The sequence below is a fragment of the Tigriopus californicus genome, chromosome 4, assembly GCF_007210705.1.
Source record: "Tigriopus californicus strain San Diego chromosome 4, Tcal_SD_v2.1, whole genome shotgun sequence".
In the NCBI taxonomy this organism is placed as follows: Eukaryota; Metazoa; Arthropoda; class Copepoda; order Harpacticoida; family Harpacticidae; genus Tigriopus; species Tigriopus californicus.
The window spans coordinates 12,774,398-12,792,019 of record NC_081443.1 but is presented as its reverse complement, the minus strand read 5'-3'; the positions used below and the strand labels follow the sequence as shown (position 1 = coordinate 12,792,019).

Genomic DNA, 17,622 nt, shown 5'->3' with positions numbered 1-17,622 from the left:
GAGGGGTGTTCCTTCATTTGTCGCTTCTACGTCATCCTCTTCAAAACTTTGTCTCACACTATTTTGGGCGATCAGAGCCGCTCGTGTCCGCTCTTGAGGACAAGNGTGACTGACTTCGTTCTTACTAGTTTTTTTTCTTGTATTGTGAGAAAAGTAATGATTCTCTAACCATGTGCGAATGTCACGATTGTCAATGAAACACAAAATGGAGGTTGGGAACAACAACAGGGACCATTTTATTGTCTAATTCACTTGGAAAAAAACCGTGTGAAAGCCCTATTTTCGATTTTCCACCACATCAGTTAGTACATACCAATTGCCACAGGAAACGGCAATACTCATTGCTCAAGTGCTATTCAAAAGTCAATGACCGTAGGACTTACCTAAGAAGATGGAGGTATTCATATATATTAGAAGAGCCATAGGCAAGATGCCCGTGGTGAACATGGGATGAAAGATTTGACTGATCGTGTAATAGAGCATGTAGGTGGGATTCAGTCGCATGTCTGCCATCTCGATCTCAGTGGAATTGTCGCCCACGTTAGCTTGGGTCTCCATGAACTTGGGAATATTGAGACACACCGAGACCAAAGCCACGGGCATCACGTACATGGCAGCTCGTTTAAAGCTGGTCATCGTGTGACTCAGGTTTCTGGAAAGTGAATGAAAACATTTGAAATGACCTCTGTTCCATGAATTGTGCCGTGGACCGTTTAATAGCTTCGGTCAAATACAGACGTTGTGGTGTGGAGCCTGCGGAGACGATTCACATCATTAAAACTGGTTGTTTGTCTGGAACCAAAGTAAATAGCGGGAAAAACGAAAATGAACATGGCCCCGGAATGAATGGAAACGTAGATGGAGCTCGATTTCCCCACGTCAACCCAAAACAATTAACTCGAACCCACAAATAGTGGGGAAGAGAGAAATCCAGCCAAAAACTAATGGCCATGTCGGTGAAGATGGATCTTAGCTAAATTGGAGCAGACCTTGAGAGAACCCCAGGATTGTGGATCAAGACAAAACACATTTTTCTTACTGGATCTTCAGGTGGGAAATGGGGAGTTTGGAACCATTACGAGGAAATCACCTCCAAAGATTAGGGCCGGAACTAACCTGTAGGTCGTTAAAACCTTCGTCCCTGTTAATCAGACGGCCAAGTTGCAGCACAACAATAAATTACATGAAAACTAGTAGCTAAGGATTGTCAGTGGAGTGTACTCTATTGTAAACAGTAGTGGTCCTAAAAAGGACCATGATTTATGGGAACAACGTTTCTCCTGAAATCCTGCCAGCGGAACGCATAATTGTAGTCTTATTTTATGATATCACTTTAGATACCCATAAATATGAGACTACTGTACATCAAACCCCTCAAGAGATTTGGCATGCCTATAACGCGTTCATTGCTTGAGAACGCAATCTAGTCACAGATCTGTGAGTGACTCTAGCACTCTAATGAATTAGCACAAGAACTTAATAAACTAGATAAACAAAAGGTTTCTTTCTTGTCTTCGACTGTTTGCTTCCTTTTTGCTTGGCAAGGGACCTGCCTCTACCAGAAAATGGCAATTTCGTTGTTACCAGTCGTTCAAAAATTCGGCCTTGAATCAATTGCAACCAAACTATGAAAAGCAATATTTGACCAGGTGGCAGAAACTGGCGGCAGAAAGTGGCACAAATTCCTTCAAAGTCGAATTTTGCCATCGCTCGTTATAACTGGTTTTTAGTGAAACGATCACGTCAAAGTCAAATGGGGCTATGAATCATAGCTGCAGGTTAAAAAACAGTGTTTGTACCAATGCTAGGTCAAAAATGTGAAGTGGGCTGTTAAGGACAGAACTCAAGAGATGCCCCAATTTCCGTCAAGGCCAGATGAGACCAAAAAGTTGGCCTTGTGGGCTTGGGTTCACAGAAGCCCGCACCCACGTAGAAAAGGGTCTTGAATGTGGTGACGAGGGAGACTTTGCCGGGTTTTCCCGTTGTTATGACAACCGAAAAAGCCATGAAAAGAAAAAGGATTGAAGACCATTTCGTCGATCAACCTCTTTTAGCTAATCCTACCCAAGAAGAAAGACCTTAATGATTCTTCAGGGAGCTCTCCGATGGAATTCAACTCATTCATCACACAGTGTGACAAGACTTTTAAGGACCATAAAGGGGAAATCCGTGATGAATAGATGGATGATCTCACCTGTATAGTAGAGGTTTGCAAACTGCCAGATATCTCTCCACGGTAATGGCCAAGGTCATGTAAATGGAGGCGCACAAGGCCACGGGCGACATCGGGTACAGGAAATGAACGTACAATAAGGAAAAAACCTGAAAAATAATCACGATCAAATGGCATCTACTGTATGGAGTGGAAATAGGCGAATGCTCATCAATTCCTCAAGCCCAGTCTTTATGAAGCACATGGTCTCATGGCAGATGTTACAGTAGAGAAAATCATCGTATTGTGGGGAGCATCAGAGGTACATGCGTATGTTTAAAGATACACCTCTGAGGAATTTCCTGCTTTCCCTAAATGAATGCAGAATACAACGGAAATCATATGACTTTGGAGGGGAAATTCCACGATCACATATGAGATGAAATATGCGAAGCATCTAATATTCAATGTCATCTCTCAATTCAATCACTTTTTTGTTGTATTGCGATGAGTTTCAAAATGAAACATAATGTTAAGAAGGTTGACTGATGTATTTGTTGCATTGAAATCGAGAGGAAGGCTTCTTTTATATAGCAAATTCTACGCCAATCATGGATAGAGATCGAATGTTTTGAAGGGTACTCTAGGTAAGGAGGGTACAACATAAAAAGATGGTGTTCTCCAAATCATTGTAATAATTTCAACTTATAAGCTGAAAGAGAAAACCACTAAAGGTCCGTTACTTCAAATTCATTTATTTTTCAAACTGCGATTTCTCATGTGATCTCTCCGATAGAGAAGGAATTCACATGGTCATTTATGGGTTGGATAGTTGTCTTAATGAGAGCACCCCTTCAAGTTATTTTTTTCGATTGGATCCTGATTCTACTGAGCGACAGATGTCTGATCTTATTTTGCTAAAAGAAGACCTCTTTGATCCTGGTTTTAGTCGAAACTAATACATGATGAAACAAAGTTGAAACTACTTGCCAACTAACATGAAAACCGTTAAGGAAAAGGCCCAAATCTTGAGCGAAGTTTTCCCTACAATTTGCTCTGCCAAGTTTGTCGTTCATTGGCAATAAATAGAACAATGGCCTATTCCCTGAAATGACTCCCGGCAAGCCTGGTGGGACACCAATGTTTTCGCCCGCCCAGACCCAAATTTAAAGCCGCAGGTGATTCATGAAGCTATTCGAAATTTCCCAACTTTGGGCCAACTTTGACTTGCTCATTCAATCTTCCGAAATGCCAAGGGCTTGTCCCATGAACCGATCATGCTCTTCAAGCTTATTCAAGAGACATCAACCAACGAAACCATTTTTTGGGTTTGACCCAGCTGGGCAAAGTTAATGTTTCAAGAGCCGCAATTTGAAATGGATTACCAAAGATGAAAGTAGGGGGCTTTCAAGACGTTAGTCCGCGAACATTTCCTGTCAAATTTGGAAGCACAACTACTTGCCAGAGGGAGGGTCATTGCATGAGTGAGGTGCACTTTGCCCAGAAAACATTGCAGAACTGGTCCCGATGTGCACTTCCAACTCAGAAACAGTTCCGATGAGCCCTCTTTGCATTCAAGTAAAGCCATTACATATTTAGCAGATGTTAAGTGGATCAGTGGGTAAGTGCAAAAATTTGAACCCTGTTGGGCTGGAGTATCTACTACAGTTGAAATTGGAAATTTGTCGCAGTGAAGAAAAATAATACGTGTACTCATTTTACATTCCAACTGATTGATGTGGAACCGAGATTGGAAGCTGAAAAGTTATCACGTTTTGCAACAGAACTGACTGGACCTCTCCTAGAAACTTTGGTAAACTCAAATGTGGAAATTTGTTCTATGACAAGAGCAATTTACAAAAAGACCCAAAGATGGTATACCAAGAGGCTGGATTTGAACAGAACATTCAATCACAAATTCATTTTTGGGGGCGTTTTAAACGGAGAAAACAGTCATGAAGGCGTGGTTTGTCATTAGTTTGTTGTTCTCAAATTTGAGGGCTTGAATAATTTAATTCTATATGATTTCCATTAGCTTGGTTTTATTTCTTCTATTCTACACGTTCTATAGACACCATCTTGAAATTTCGAAAAATGTAAACCCCCCAAAATAGGCTCTTAACAAGGTGTTCTTTAAAAGATGGGTAATCCTCTAGAGGATCTGGGAAGGTCTACTGTGACAATAACATCTAGGGATTCTGGACCTATTTAGCACATTTTTTGAAAGATATATGGCAACACTGGATGCACTGCTACTCGTGGCCTGTCAACGCTGACCAGCCCGGCAAACGTTAAAGAGATGGAAAATACAAGCTCGATATTGATGTATCAATATTGCGTTTGATGAGCAACAAAACAGTGAAATTAATCTTAGAAAGCTAAATTGAGTAGATAAGAATGGACAATAATACATTCCTAAGGCTTCAAAAGATCAATTGCAGTTACAGAAAACTGTAAAACGACAAAAGTGAGTCCAAACCAACTTTTTTTAGCTTATAAGTATTTGTTATGAAATTTAGGGATTATAGGTGTTGCATTTATAAAATGTTAAGTGTAGCGGAAAGCCATTGATCAATTCTTTGTACTCGAGCTTTTGAAAGCGTTTCCTTTGAATGTCTTTTGTTCTACGAGAATCGGAACGCTTCCTCTACCCATTGAATAAAGATACCTTTTACAAAGGTACCTACAATAGTCAAATGAACACTTCCTTGCCAAGATAAATGACCTGGAACCAATTGTATGTGTTTCCAACGAACTGAGAAGCCTAAAAAGGTTGAAGTGAGCTCCCAATAAATTGGGATGACGATATGATTCTTTGTTCACTTCAATGTCCGGATAAGATAAAGAAAGTAATAGCAACCATAGCATAGCATGGGAAAAATGCTGAAAAGTAAAGTAGAAGTCCTAATGTGTCACGCGGAAATTTTAGTCCAATGGTTCGTTGGATTATTTTTTGCCCCACTTCTTCAAGTATGGAGCATTTGAGAATGGTATATTTAGGATTAAATGTGTTGTATAGGAATGGTTAGAAGCATTAATCAAGTCCCGAGGGTCCCTTAATCACGTGTTTTGCTTTTGTCTTATACTGCCTGGAACTAAAATGGTCTCTCTCCTACCTATATATATACATGTGCTTTCCCGTACAATAAACTAGTCAAATGCCATCCACCGACTCGTCATTTTGGCGGACCAATGTGGTACGCTACAATAGACTCATTCTAGACGTTGATGTTTGAACCATCGAGTCCATTGAGGAAATTGATAGTTGTTTATTAGCTTTTGACGCGCTTCTTGTGAACTTTTCCTTCACTTACTATAACTAAGAATAAGCCGTGTCATGCCAATTGAGTTTTTCCAAACATTACATTTGTTATTAAGGCTGAAAACACTTTTATGAATGATGCACGGATATTTAAAATCCCTTGACTGATGTATCCGTAATTAGGAAAGCTTAAATCTTAACCAGCGTTCTCTTTTTACATGTCTGTGTAAATGTGTCCATCTCCTCAAACATTTACTTGGCTGAAACCTACTATATGATAAGCTCCTGAGGTCTTTACGTTACGTCAGACTGTCTCCAAGTTATTTCCCTGAAAAAATATGGTTTATCATCTTCTCGTTTTCCATATGCGCTTTAGCTGGAATGTACTTCAATCATTTATTCTGCCAAATCCGTTCAATATTCCAACACTGGAGGTTATTACTCCAAGACGAGGATGGTGTATAATGAACCACATCAGAGGGCCTTCCTTTATGGCTAACTATTATGTGTGCTTGGGTGATATCAAGGGGTTGTGAGCAGGAGCTCCAAAAATGTTGGCCTATGACGAGGCACATTAAAAAATGTTATGTTCTGTCTAATAGAACTGGTGCCTTTTTCTAATCAAATACCGGATGTCTGTGTCGCCCTGATCATATTTGTGATAAGAGAAATCGGTTATTTCGCTTCGGTGGTGCCTTGGGAGATTGTGGGATTAAGAAACCTGTCCAATTTAGCGGCAGCTCGGTTTCTAGGCCAGCCAATTCGTTGTACCCAACCACTCAAAGGGAATGATGGTGTGATGGTGATGCCATCCCAGAGAGCCATAAAATTACATCTCCGACAAACTTGAAAGTACAGCTTCCTTTCGAAGCCAAGGATATTATTCTCAAGGATAAATACAACTTCTAACATATAATCGAATCGAAAGTCCAGCCAAACAAGATTATATCCACGCTGAATATTAGGGAGGTCTGTGACAAAAACAGCCATCTCTTTCTCATGCAGAGAGGACATTGCGAGTCAGAACCAAAAAGGAAACAAAGTCGGTAAATATGTGTGTGTATGTTAAGACGACGGCCAACCACGTGTGTAAATGAGGATAAGACCATTGTCAAAGTGCAAATGCACCCACCTATATGGAAAATGACTTCGGCACCTACAGTAGTTTCTGGTTTGTTTGCATATTGAAAGGAAGGAAAGAAAACAATTAAAGCCAAAAGAGGACCCAAAGAGGAGGATGGTTTACTCACTGGCTGGCTTGAAGTACGGATGGTTGTACTCTTTACATTTATATAATTATTCAATGACACGAGTGACAGAGGAAACAAAACTTTTTCGGTGTTTGTGAGTAATTCAATTTGTCTTTTCTTGCATATGCACAAATTCTCGTAATGGATGACAACTGAACAAACTTGAAAACAAATCTGCTTCTTTAAAAAAAAAACGACGACGTCAGTGGTCAATCATTTGCGTGGATATTGTTTTCATGTGTCCTCTCAACTTTGTCTCCATCTCAAACTGCACCTGTAACGTCATTCCAAGTAAGGTCAAAACCTACGAAAAGCGACCTTTTTCCACTTCTTTCGTTTTACTACCATTACTGATAAGTATAGCATACTGGATATGCAGTGGGGTAATTGTCACAGCATGTGGTGAGCTGGAAATAAAAGGTTGATGGACAGCCGAAAGACAATATTTACTTGTAGGCTAAAAGGGCCCTTAGCGGCTTCAAGTGGACAAAAAGGCGAAAACTGGAAAGGAATTGAAAGACGAACAGTCCAATTGCTGTTTTTTTAGATAGGCTACAAAAGTGTTGTTTTCTTCATTGTTGGAACTTTGTGTCAATGTCGGGTTTTCCTTACACTTTAGACGCTTTTCCTGAGACAAAAACAACAACAGCAGTTGCCTGGAAGGTCAGCCTTTGTGTCAACAATAGTAGTAGAAAAAGCCTTCTGACAATTTAAAAGCATGGGCCATGTCAATCGCATTTGGTATTAATTAGGCCTACCATGACTTAAGGTAGGCAGTACTTTCTTAATCTAGATGGCTTTATGGCTCTTGAGAGCTGGAAAACAAAAACAAGGCTGTTCATTTCCAAGGCCAGCTTTTATGACAACCAGATATTCCTTCTAGGTTGGCCGAAGCTCTACACAGAGCAGGAACCACATTTACGGAAACTTGCAAAGTCATACTTTGAAATTGACCAAGTTGAAGCCTATTCGTCGACCTCACTGATAAAGCTTGATTTTTGCTTTAAAAAGGCCCATTGGATAATGATGCCAGAAATGTTTACTTCAAGTTTGTGTTAGTCAAGTTGTAGTTTGGAATTAAAATGACTTGCCGTTTAGGAAGAGACAAGGAACAAGGAACAAAATGTCTCAAGGAAGCTTCCAATCTTAATGGCATTAAGGCCACCAACAGGATGACTTCAAAAGCTTTCCACTCAGGGGCTTTCAGAAAATATGGAAAGCAAATGGAGGCAATAATTTGATGAAATTTGGCTTGCGAATGCATGATTATAAGGAAGCATAAGTAAATATTGGGTTACTCTGTCATTCAATCAACGAGCTGGTGACATGGATTGCTTCTATTTCAGAGAACCACAACCAATAATGTATGAGACTTGAAAGCCTGCAGACCAGATGCCTGGTTTACAACCTGACGTAGCATTTCATGGAAACTGAATGCCCAAAACGAAAGCATGATTGTGCTAAAGCTTTAATCAGACATTCCTCTTTGAGACAGAAAAGCACCGAGGTCAAAGTCAAGAGGAATTTTTGAGTGTTCATGTAAAGGCTTGAAAAAGGTCACTTTGTGGACCTTTATGAAATTTAAAGCTTTATGCAAAACCTTTCATTGAGATCCAAGATTTTGATCAACAAGCCTTACAAAGAATTGAAGCTGAGGGAACATCAATCTTAGTGTTCTTCTGCGAAGATCTTCACTTTCAACTCTAGAGTAAGCAGGAAGAAGAAAGCATTGAGATGACTCTGAAAGATCTGATATGATATGTTATGGGCCAACTACTCAGCCAGCGCTATATTTTAGCGGAGTTGCAATTTCACTTATCCTATGCTCATTAACGACAGCCCCAAGTTCAAAATTGAGTTGCTCATTGATATTTTCAGCAATTCTGCACATGCAACCACACATACCCAAGAACTTGAACAATAATTATCACTTTATTCTTTAATCCCATGTCCATAACACATACGTATTGAAGAAACATGGTGACTAGACTCCGACAAAATATGTTGTTTTCACGTCGAGCAGAAGCTGCAGAAGTTTGACGGTTCAGATGTGAGAAAAAGGTGAACCGAGACAATTGGGAAGAAAACCGGTTAGAACAACCCTCTCGAATTTCTGCTCGACATCCCAACAACATTTTTGTCGGAGTCCAATTGATGACGAATATCTGCAACTTCAAAGGTTTAGATTGTGGGTTCAAGGCATTTAACTTTCTGTTGGAGCTTTGAAGTATTCTATTAAAAGGGCCATCTCCAACTTGTTGGCCAAAATGTCATCAAAACCAACTGGATCATTCCCACCAGAGCAGCCCAAATACATTAAAATCAGAGGATGCCAAGCACTTTCAGTACAATGATAGTCTCCAAAATAGGATTATCTATCTTTATGATTTACGATCTGTATCCAGTGTTAAGAGCCACCCTGTATATTCATTCCGGTCTTTGAAACGGGTATCTTGCCATTTTCAAAGACATCAATTGAGAGCGATATCAACACGCACGGAAGCACCCAAAGTCTGACGCAGAAGAGTGGTGTAGGGGGGAAGAAGCACTCATTCGAATGACATTCTAATTTTCTTAGCTCCCCAGATGATACCAGCTATTTATATGTACCATCTGGGAACAAAAGGTTTATGTACTCTGTGAGTTATCTATTGTTCCATATTGTTCCCAAAAGAGAATGTTGTTTTTCTTCATCATTCTCACGCGTTGTCAGCACCTGCAGTAGATTAAAAGGAGCCGGCGAAATATAAATGGATCACATGCAGAGAGAGCCTTTTTAAAATGAAAAGCGAAATCCTTATATCTCCTACATTCAAAATGTAATTCAAACACCAAGATTTTGCTCACTCTCAACGCGCACGAATTGCAATATCAAATGAACCGACCTCACGAGTGTGTTCTCAAAAAAATATATCGTAGATCACGAGTCTCCAGAATAATTGGAACCCATTCGATTTCCTGGGTAGTTTGAGTCAAAAACAAACTATTTCTAGAGTTCAATCATTTTGGAAGATCCTGTAATCCCAAGGGAGCTCCAAAGCACCACCGGTCTTAAAGGTAAGGATCTGATCGTCAGATTTGAACAGGTTCATAGGGGAAAGACAGTCACAAGACGGCCAAAACCCAAGTGGTTATCTGTCCGATTGCTTCGATGGGAAGAAAATTGATTCTTATCCAAATTGCCCTTCCCACTAAACTCCATGCGTACATACACACACATGCACAGAGAACGAGAGCCAGCCAACCCAGTAAGTAGACAAGCTTTCCAAGGCAGAGATCCGTTCCATCGGGTGGATTTCCAATATCGCTCTGGCTGTGTAATCAGGGAATCCATCCCATTGTTGTGCTGAACTCGATCGGGGAATCGACTCAGCTGGCCAAACTCAAGAAAGGTGCTCTTTGAATAGACAATCGAGATAATGGGCTGGGGTATATTTACCTTGGTTCAATGGTTAGTCAAGCCCATTATAACTACTGTACTGTGGAATCAAGAGAGCATTGTATCTGACATGGTGGAACAAGCATGTGGGTGGGTAGAGGGCCTTCATGATGAGCGTTGGACCGTACAGTAAGTTTGACATCGCCTCCGAAAAGGCCCTTTGATCTTAAGACTGCTGCATTATGGACATTCAACTTTTAGCTCCGGTTACGTTAAGTTGCCCGAAGAGTACCTTAAAGACATACCAGGAAGTTGCTTTATGGAAGTTAATCGTTATTGGGATATTAGAACAGGAAAAGGACATGACGTCATCACAGCTTTTTGGGAGGTCACTACAACTTTCAGGCATAATAGATTTTGGTTAAGGGATTGAATTATGGTTCAAGGTCATTTATTATGGAAGGGAACAATTCAACCAACAGTTTGATTTAGTAAAAGCCACATTTTTACTCATTAAAAAACACAAAGCTTACTTTCAAAGCTTGAAAAAGCAGTTTTTGGATTTAGTTTCTCAACTTTCAAGCTTCCCATTGATGCAATTATTTTTTTCAAAATCCAAATCTGAAGAAAGTTATCTGATTTGATGACTTGTATTTTGTTTTTGTTTTATTACATTCATTGTTTTGAAACATAAGGCAGTGGCCCCCAAGAAATGAACATGATTGTTTAGTCATCAGACAGCTGTTACTTTAAGAACCTAACAGACTCATATTCCCTATGTAGCAAAAATACTTTTACTTCTTATGATGTGCCTTGACTAATACTAAATGCATAGTTACGCGCCTTCAGTTGCATAATGAGATGGAGTTGGGCCAAAGGTTTTACCAATGAGTTGTCTAATTTCTAGTTTTTTTCCTATATTGGAAATGTCAATGGAAGTAACGCATCAGAATGAATGAGAGGTTCGTTCATTGTTCACAATTATCTTTTATCTTGATGACACGAATGTTTTTAATAGGAGAGCAACTTAAGTTGGGTTTCCAATCGTCGCCCTTCATCAACTCCTCGACAAAGGCCCAAAGGTCGATTAGGTATGAAGGCATCTTGAATATAAGCAACCTTCTGTTCTACTATGTACTGAATAAGATCTCAAATTGCTGACATGGTCTGTCAAAATATTGCTTAAAAGCATTTTCGCTTTCTTGAAACTTTACTTTCCCAAATCCAAACCCGTAATGGACATTTTTCTTTCAAGGACTGGCATTCAACTATGCTTTGGCGACATTCTTAATACGTAGTTGCTGATTCTCTGCTCACATCGAGTACTTGAGCCGCAAATGCTTTGTTATTGCTCATATCATCTTGTTCTTGACACTTGATGAACTGTGCCATATCTACTCTGGAGGTGGCAATCATTTTTCAAGTCCATAGTTCAAAGTCTGTTTCCAGATTCTTTATCCTTGCTTGTGAGCACAACACGAACATTCTTACCTGATTTCCCACAAACAGCTCAAATAGAGTGAACGAGTACACGGGAACTGACACAATGATGAACAGGATGTCAAACACGGCCAGAGCGATGAGAAGCTGGTTGAAGGAATGCTTTCTCATCTCTTGGGTGGCCAGGATTCCAATTGAAAACAAATTGGCAATCAAACCAACGATGCCGAAGGCCGTGAAAAGTATGCCCTCACACCACCATTGCATCTCGCTCCAGACCTGGATGTAATGGTGATCCATCCGGCCACATCGCAAATCCGAGAAGTTTTTCGGGGTAAACCCCATGGACGAGTTCCCATCCTCAAGGGTTGTGTTGCCAATCGGCTCCATTTCGTCCATGTTGTCTGCAAGCAAAACCCAATAACATTTGAGAAATGGCAAGAGGATCAAGTGATCAGACAGACCATTGGGAGGAAACAGGCTGATTGCTCGTTGGCTCAGGTTACGATAATGACGGGCAGTTGTTTTGTGTTGCTTGGTAGAGAAAGAAGATGATGCAGGGGAGCAATTGGTCAAGAGTATCAATTATCAAGTGAATGGGGGGGGNGAAACAGGCTGATTGCTCGTTGGCTCAGGTTACGATAAGATAGCTCTCTTATTTCTGCTCTGCTGATCATTAAGTGCCTTGGCGACCATGACGGGCAGTTGTTTTGTGTTGCTTGGTAGAGAAAGAAGATGATGCAGGGGAGCAATTGGTCAAGAGTATCAATTATCAAGTGAATGGGGGGGGAGGGCGTGCAACCACAAAAAGTAATGACAACTTCTGAAAATTGGCTAATCTATAAATTTCGGTCGGTTTGTTTTGAATGGGCAACAATGATTGGGAGAGCTCAACTTGGTTGAATTGTGGCATGTCTGGATGGGCACACCTTATCAACTAAGTATTTCGAAGAGACACAATTATATGTCTTAGTAGAAGGTATAATACTGAAGAGAGAAATGAGAGGAAAATCATGGATTTATCTCCATATTAGGGAGATCAGATTTTGTACATAGTAACATAAATGAACATTAACGCCCACTCTGCTAGAATCGTTATACATCCACAAAGATAAAGCAATGGTCTGAAAAGTTGTTGATTAGATGATAGATTGACGTATAACAAGAAAATTAACCTCATAAGTAGGCGTCGGGAAGGAAAATTTTAGATTAAATTTAGTTTTCGATTATTTTGGTCATTTTGGGCAAAAATACTATATCCTGAATTTTAACCATAAAATAACCTAAAATCGGGTATTTTCGTTGATGTTGAAGGGTTCTGGTCATGTTTAAAGGAAATTTAGGAGAAATACAGGGTGGTAAAAAAGAATTCGGGGCTACTATGTTTGTCCCCGTTCAAAGATATGTTTGACATTGAATCTCAAGCCCTCACTGAGAGGAAGTGTTGAGCACATACAGTAGTGTCATACGCTTACGTACAATAGTGATCTGATTTTAATCTACAGGCGGGTGGTAGCCCTACCATCGTTTGCCACCAAAACCTTCTTCTAAAATGCAAGTGAAAGCTGTGTTGATGTCAGAACCAAAACTAAGGGTTTGCTCAAGACCGGCAAGAGGCACGGAGAAGTGTGTGAGCCTTTTGGTGCCCATCCCCAAACCGTTGACAAGAGGGGAACCTCATTCAAAAGCAGCAAATCCCTTTACAACAGACCAGACCTAGAGCAAAGATCTGGGATTGCACTGAGCCCAAAAAGCAAGAAGAATGTCCAAACAAATAAAAAAAAACTATTTTCACCTTTCCTAAACTTATTTTTACATTTTCGGAACTCTTTTGGGGGCTTATTTTCGTATCTTAAAGACAACTATTTTGACTAAAATCACAAACTATTTTTCTGACCCTTACTCATGAGTGATGATCGGCAAGCTATGTTAAGCTGTCTTAGTTATTTTGAAATGAAAAGGAATTACGTTCACAACAGGTCTGTTCCTCATTTTGAAATTGTCTGACCTTTTGAAATGGTCAGATCATCTTATTCCTAAATGAAAAAATCCGTCAATTGTCAGGCAGGTGGAGTGCTGCATTTGATGTTCCAAACTTACATGCTATCTTTTGTCCCAGTTTCCAGGTTTCATACTACTGTAATGTCTATGAGGGTTCAGAAAGAAATTTGAAAAATTAATCAAATTGAAATAGCCATGTTTTATTGCTTTTTAATCAGAAAAAGCAAAATATTATTGAATTATTCAATCTCAAAAAGAGAAACTGTTCCACACTCTACTGATCTTCATTTCGTTCATACGTACACTTGAACTCGTAATTGGCCAATGTGACCTTGATAGGTGCAGCCTTTCGAACCGGAGAACTTTCCACAAACGGTCGATAAATGACCAATAACCACATAGATACCACTCAGATTTGGTCTGAAGGTACTAATGATTGATATGCTCCTTCCTACCACATCCAAAACAAACTTTCTTGGAGATGGGAGCTGGGGTACTGGATACAAATGAAACTCTGTCGTTGGAAATAGACAAGGCGGAGAACTGACTTAACTGACTGTCCCGAATTGACTGATTGTTATGCTTGGCGAGCAGAGTACCTGCGTATCAATTGGGCTACACAAATCAATTAGCGATCGTTGGGTACATTTAACTTTAGTAAACGGAGTTGAAATTAGGATTGGCCGAACATAAGTAAAAGTTCGAAGGACAAACGTTTAAGTCATTGTTAGAAAATTTGAACGACTCGGCTTCTTCTGTAGTCTTTTCGCAATTGAGCCAAGCAAGTATCGAATGTCTGTCCAGTCGACATCCTGGTATTGAAGAAACTCATGCAGCGTTTAAGGAGAGAATAGAAATCGACGAAATGGCCTTTGGAGGTGATTGCAACTAATCCATGAGATTCGAACCCTCACACCTTCAAATACCAAACAAAAGCGGGTCAGAGGCCGTCCTGAACTTTAATCTAAACAACAATTGGACATCTGGTCCATTATCAAACGAATCTCAAAGCCCACCAAATTTAGTTTAAATGTACTGTGTAAAGTGCACTGTGTAAGTGAACTGGTTAAAGTGAGCTCACAGTGTGCTGGCGTTGTAATACTGGCTCACTTCGTCAATAATCGGTATGGCGAAGATCAAGAGAGCCTGGAGGAAAAGTAGCGAATGCACATGGATGTACGTATATGGTTAATGATGATAGTTATCATTTGACTTTCTCTTGCTGGGTCTGTCGTTTTCTAGCTAGGTTATTCTTGGGGCGAAAGTTCTGCACCTCATTGAGGTTTGTACTTAGCTCTCGCAATGATGCCACTCCAGCAGTCCTCTTCCACTTGTATTGGCTGTAATGGTCAATTATCATGCCATTGCCAGTTTCCTCGAAAACCGAGACAATCATTATGAGAAACCTTGTGTTCCTACTGAATGGCCTTTGTTTCCTGACCTCCAGTAGTTTGACGAGGAGATAGTTTGGAACCATCTCCACTTATTACAGGTCAGGAGTCATTTGAAACCCGCAGGAATCCGTGTCGATTGAATCCTTTGTTAGTCAGTTTGGAAAGTCCTCCATTGTCGTCTAAAAGGTCGTCTTGGTTGCCCATAGAGTTGAAAATTTACTCCCATGAACTATGTCAAAAAATGAATCAATGAGTTCCACTGGCCTTTATGAAGCACTAGCTTCATTCATCAATAGCAAGTAGCTTTCCTAGCTCATTGGAATATCAGCTATCGGATGATTTTTTTAAGCAGTACCTTCACACGCAGCTAAAAAGCTCTAGTATTTGACAGTTTCAAGGCCTTTGATCATCAAACTCAGTGTCAGAAGGAAAGAGCCCTCCAATCTTTTTTTTTCATTTGAGTCCCTTGCTCTTCAAAATTGCTTGAACGGCATACGCCTTTTACCTTTCCTCAAGTGATGCCCTTAGAAATCAGTCCATGAATTGGATTCGACAGATGGAAAGATTCTGGCTCACGCATGTGATCGATTATGCACTTTGATCTCAAGGGAAATTCTGGCCTCCATTTGGTCAATAAATGGTCAAGACGCACATAGAACTCCCTCAAGTATGAAAGCGAAAACATACAGACCCCCTAAAGACTGGCATCATTTCGTTTCGTTGAAGCCAATAACATTTGGGCTTTTTTGAGAATAGAAGGAACACTTGTTGATTTGTAGATAAATATGTAGGCTTTCTGCTCGTGAATAAGCACTTGTGCCGATCGATTAATCTGAATGCAACCTTTTCTAATTTCAAGGTAATGAAATAGGAATTATCTTCAGTTCTATTGTAGGATGGGAAAAAACTGGTCCTGAATGAAGCGTGAATCGCGTGAAGCCGTGACAATTACCCGCTATATTCATTCCTATCCGAGCTTGAATTGAAGTCCTAATAACTAAAAAAAAGGACTCATTGATCAAAATTGTAATACAGGACTTGACAAGGCTAATAGACCTAATAGCTTCACATCACCTATCTGTTCCACTTGTGATTGAAAAGTGGAACGTATAAGAGCATAACGACAACTTGCCAGGATTTGAGACATACGCCATTTATAGGATCTCGTTGATCAAATGCCAACTTGCTCGAGTGAAAGGATCAGTTTCAAAACTTGTTACAACTCATCATTGAAAATTGTCATATTTTTGAGCCTGGGGGTAGATAAAGTGCCGGAACTCCAATGACATGCGGTATCGGCTTCCTTCCCCGCTAATAAAAAATGGTTGCCCCTTTAAGATATAAAGTAAAGTAGATGGCTTCAGGGGAATATTTCCACCTCCCTTGGCCCTGCCTTACGCCAACTCACTTACTACTCGAGAAGGCTTTCTTCGATATTAGTTTCAGGCCAATTCTTTTGTACGAAATGACAAGCGCATTCCGCTTGAATCCCAAGTTTCATGGGGTGCGCTCCAGAGTACAAACTTCACTGGTTTGTTTTCTTTGCTATCCCACCTCGAACATGTTTCAGTGGTTTAATTGAATACAGAATAGATCCATTTCTAACCTCAAACTTGGGCTGTGACGGCATATTGATTGCTGGTGAGACCATGTGTATACTTTTAGCATGTCATCACTGATCCTTCACATAGAGACGATCCGTTTTTGTTTTGTTATTTGTATGATCAATACAATCCCAAATTGATCAGTTTCTTGAGGTTAGCTTTTGTAACGGCTGTAAATGTAATAACTTATATGTCATTAACGTAATTGTTAAAGCTCTCCTCCATGTATAACGATACCAAATTAAAGATTAACATTGCTTGATTGCTGCTTATATATTCAAACAATCACCACAGTATTTTGACCCTTATGAATTGGTTCCAAGTGATTGAAAGACGCAGATGTCGTTCTTTATTTCAACCCCGAATTGCATACTGCTCATCCTGATTAAGACCTTTGTGATATGGAACCCTTGATTTTTTCATAGTTTCAAGTACCTTTGGTTACAAGTCTGCTTTACTTCGAACATTCTGGGTACCAACACGGAAATTGGGCTTCTACCCAAATGAAGTGTCAAATGCATATGTCTCCGTCAGTATTAAGTGTTCCCATACTAGTCAAAACTATCAAGTCGATTGGAAGTATCAGTCTAAAATTGACACAAAAAAGAAGATTAAAAAGACGACTCCAAAGTTGCACTTGGCAAAAAAAGACTTCCATAAGGGACACAAAGGTCCAAGAAAAGTTTCCACTCATTTGATCAAGGATGTACTCCATTGAACAACATAAGGTTAGCGCATCCAAAACCTTTTCTAGTGGACTCCAAAAGAACACCAAACCAGCTTAGGACCAAAAACAAGAACGAGTCCCCTTACTTTCCAAAGAAAACAATCCAGTCAATGGCTTACCGTCAATTGCTTTCAATAAGTTTTGTATCCGTCGCCGGGTTTTGGTTCGTGTTCTTGTGGTGTGGGCCTGGTCTTGTTGAGCTCTTCAATGATCGTGAAATAGCATGAGGGTTCAAAGCGAAATGCGTAGTCTCGAAAATGGTTTCTCAAGCAGGTGTCAAACCTATCAAGTGAGGACTTCTTTGACAATGTTCTTTAGCCCCGAATGGATCACGGTTAGCATAACTTTTTTTCGGATATTCGAGAGGCCGAAGGACACATCCAAAACTAAACTTGGTTCCTTTTCTCCTAGCC

At 40.1% G+C, this 17,622-nt stretch overlaps 1 protein-coding gene across 1 annotated transcript in view; it reads right to left on the bottom strand.

The window, feature by feature from the left end:
- The window catches only part of LOC131879627 (G-protein coupled receptor daf-37-like), a 19,858-nt gene extending 2,236 nt beyond the window's left edge, over positions 1 to 17,622 (bottom strand). Inside the window, exons 1-4 of the mRNA XM_059225988.1 lie at positions 17,329 to 17,622; positions 11,535 to 11,887; positions 2,195 to 2,322; positions 384 to 652 (exon numbers count right to left, since the gene is read on the bottom strand). Coding sequence (XP_059081971.1) covers positions 384 to 652; positions 2,195 to 2,322; positions 11,535 to 11,882 — 745 coding nt within the window. The 5' untranslated portion in view covers positions 11,883 to 11,887; positions 17,329 to 17,622. The remainder of the gene's footprint in view (positions 1 to 383; positions 653 to 2,194; positions 2,323 to 11,534; positions 11,888 to 17,328) is intronic.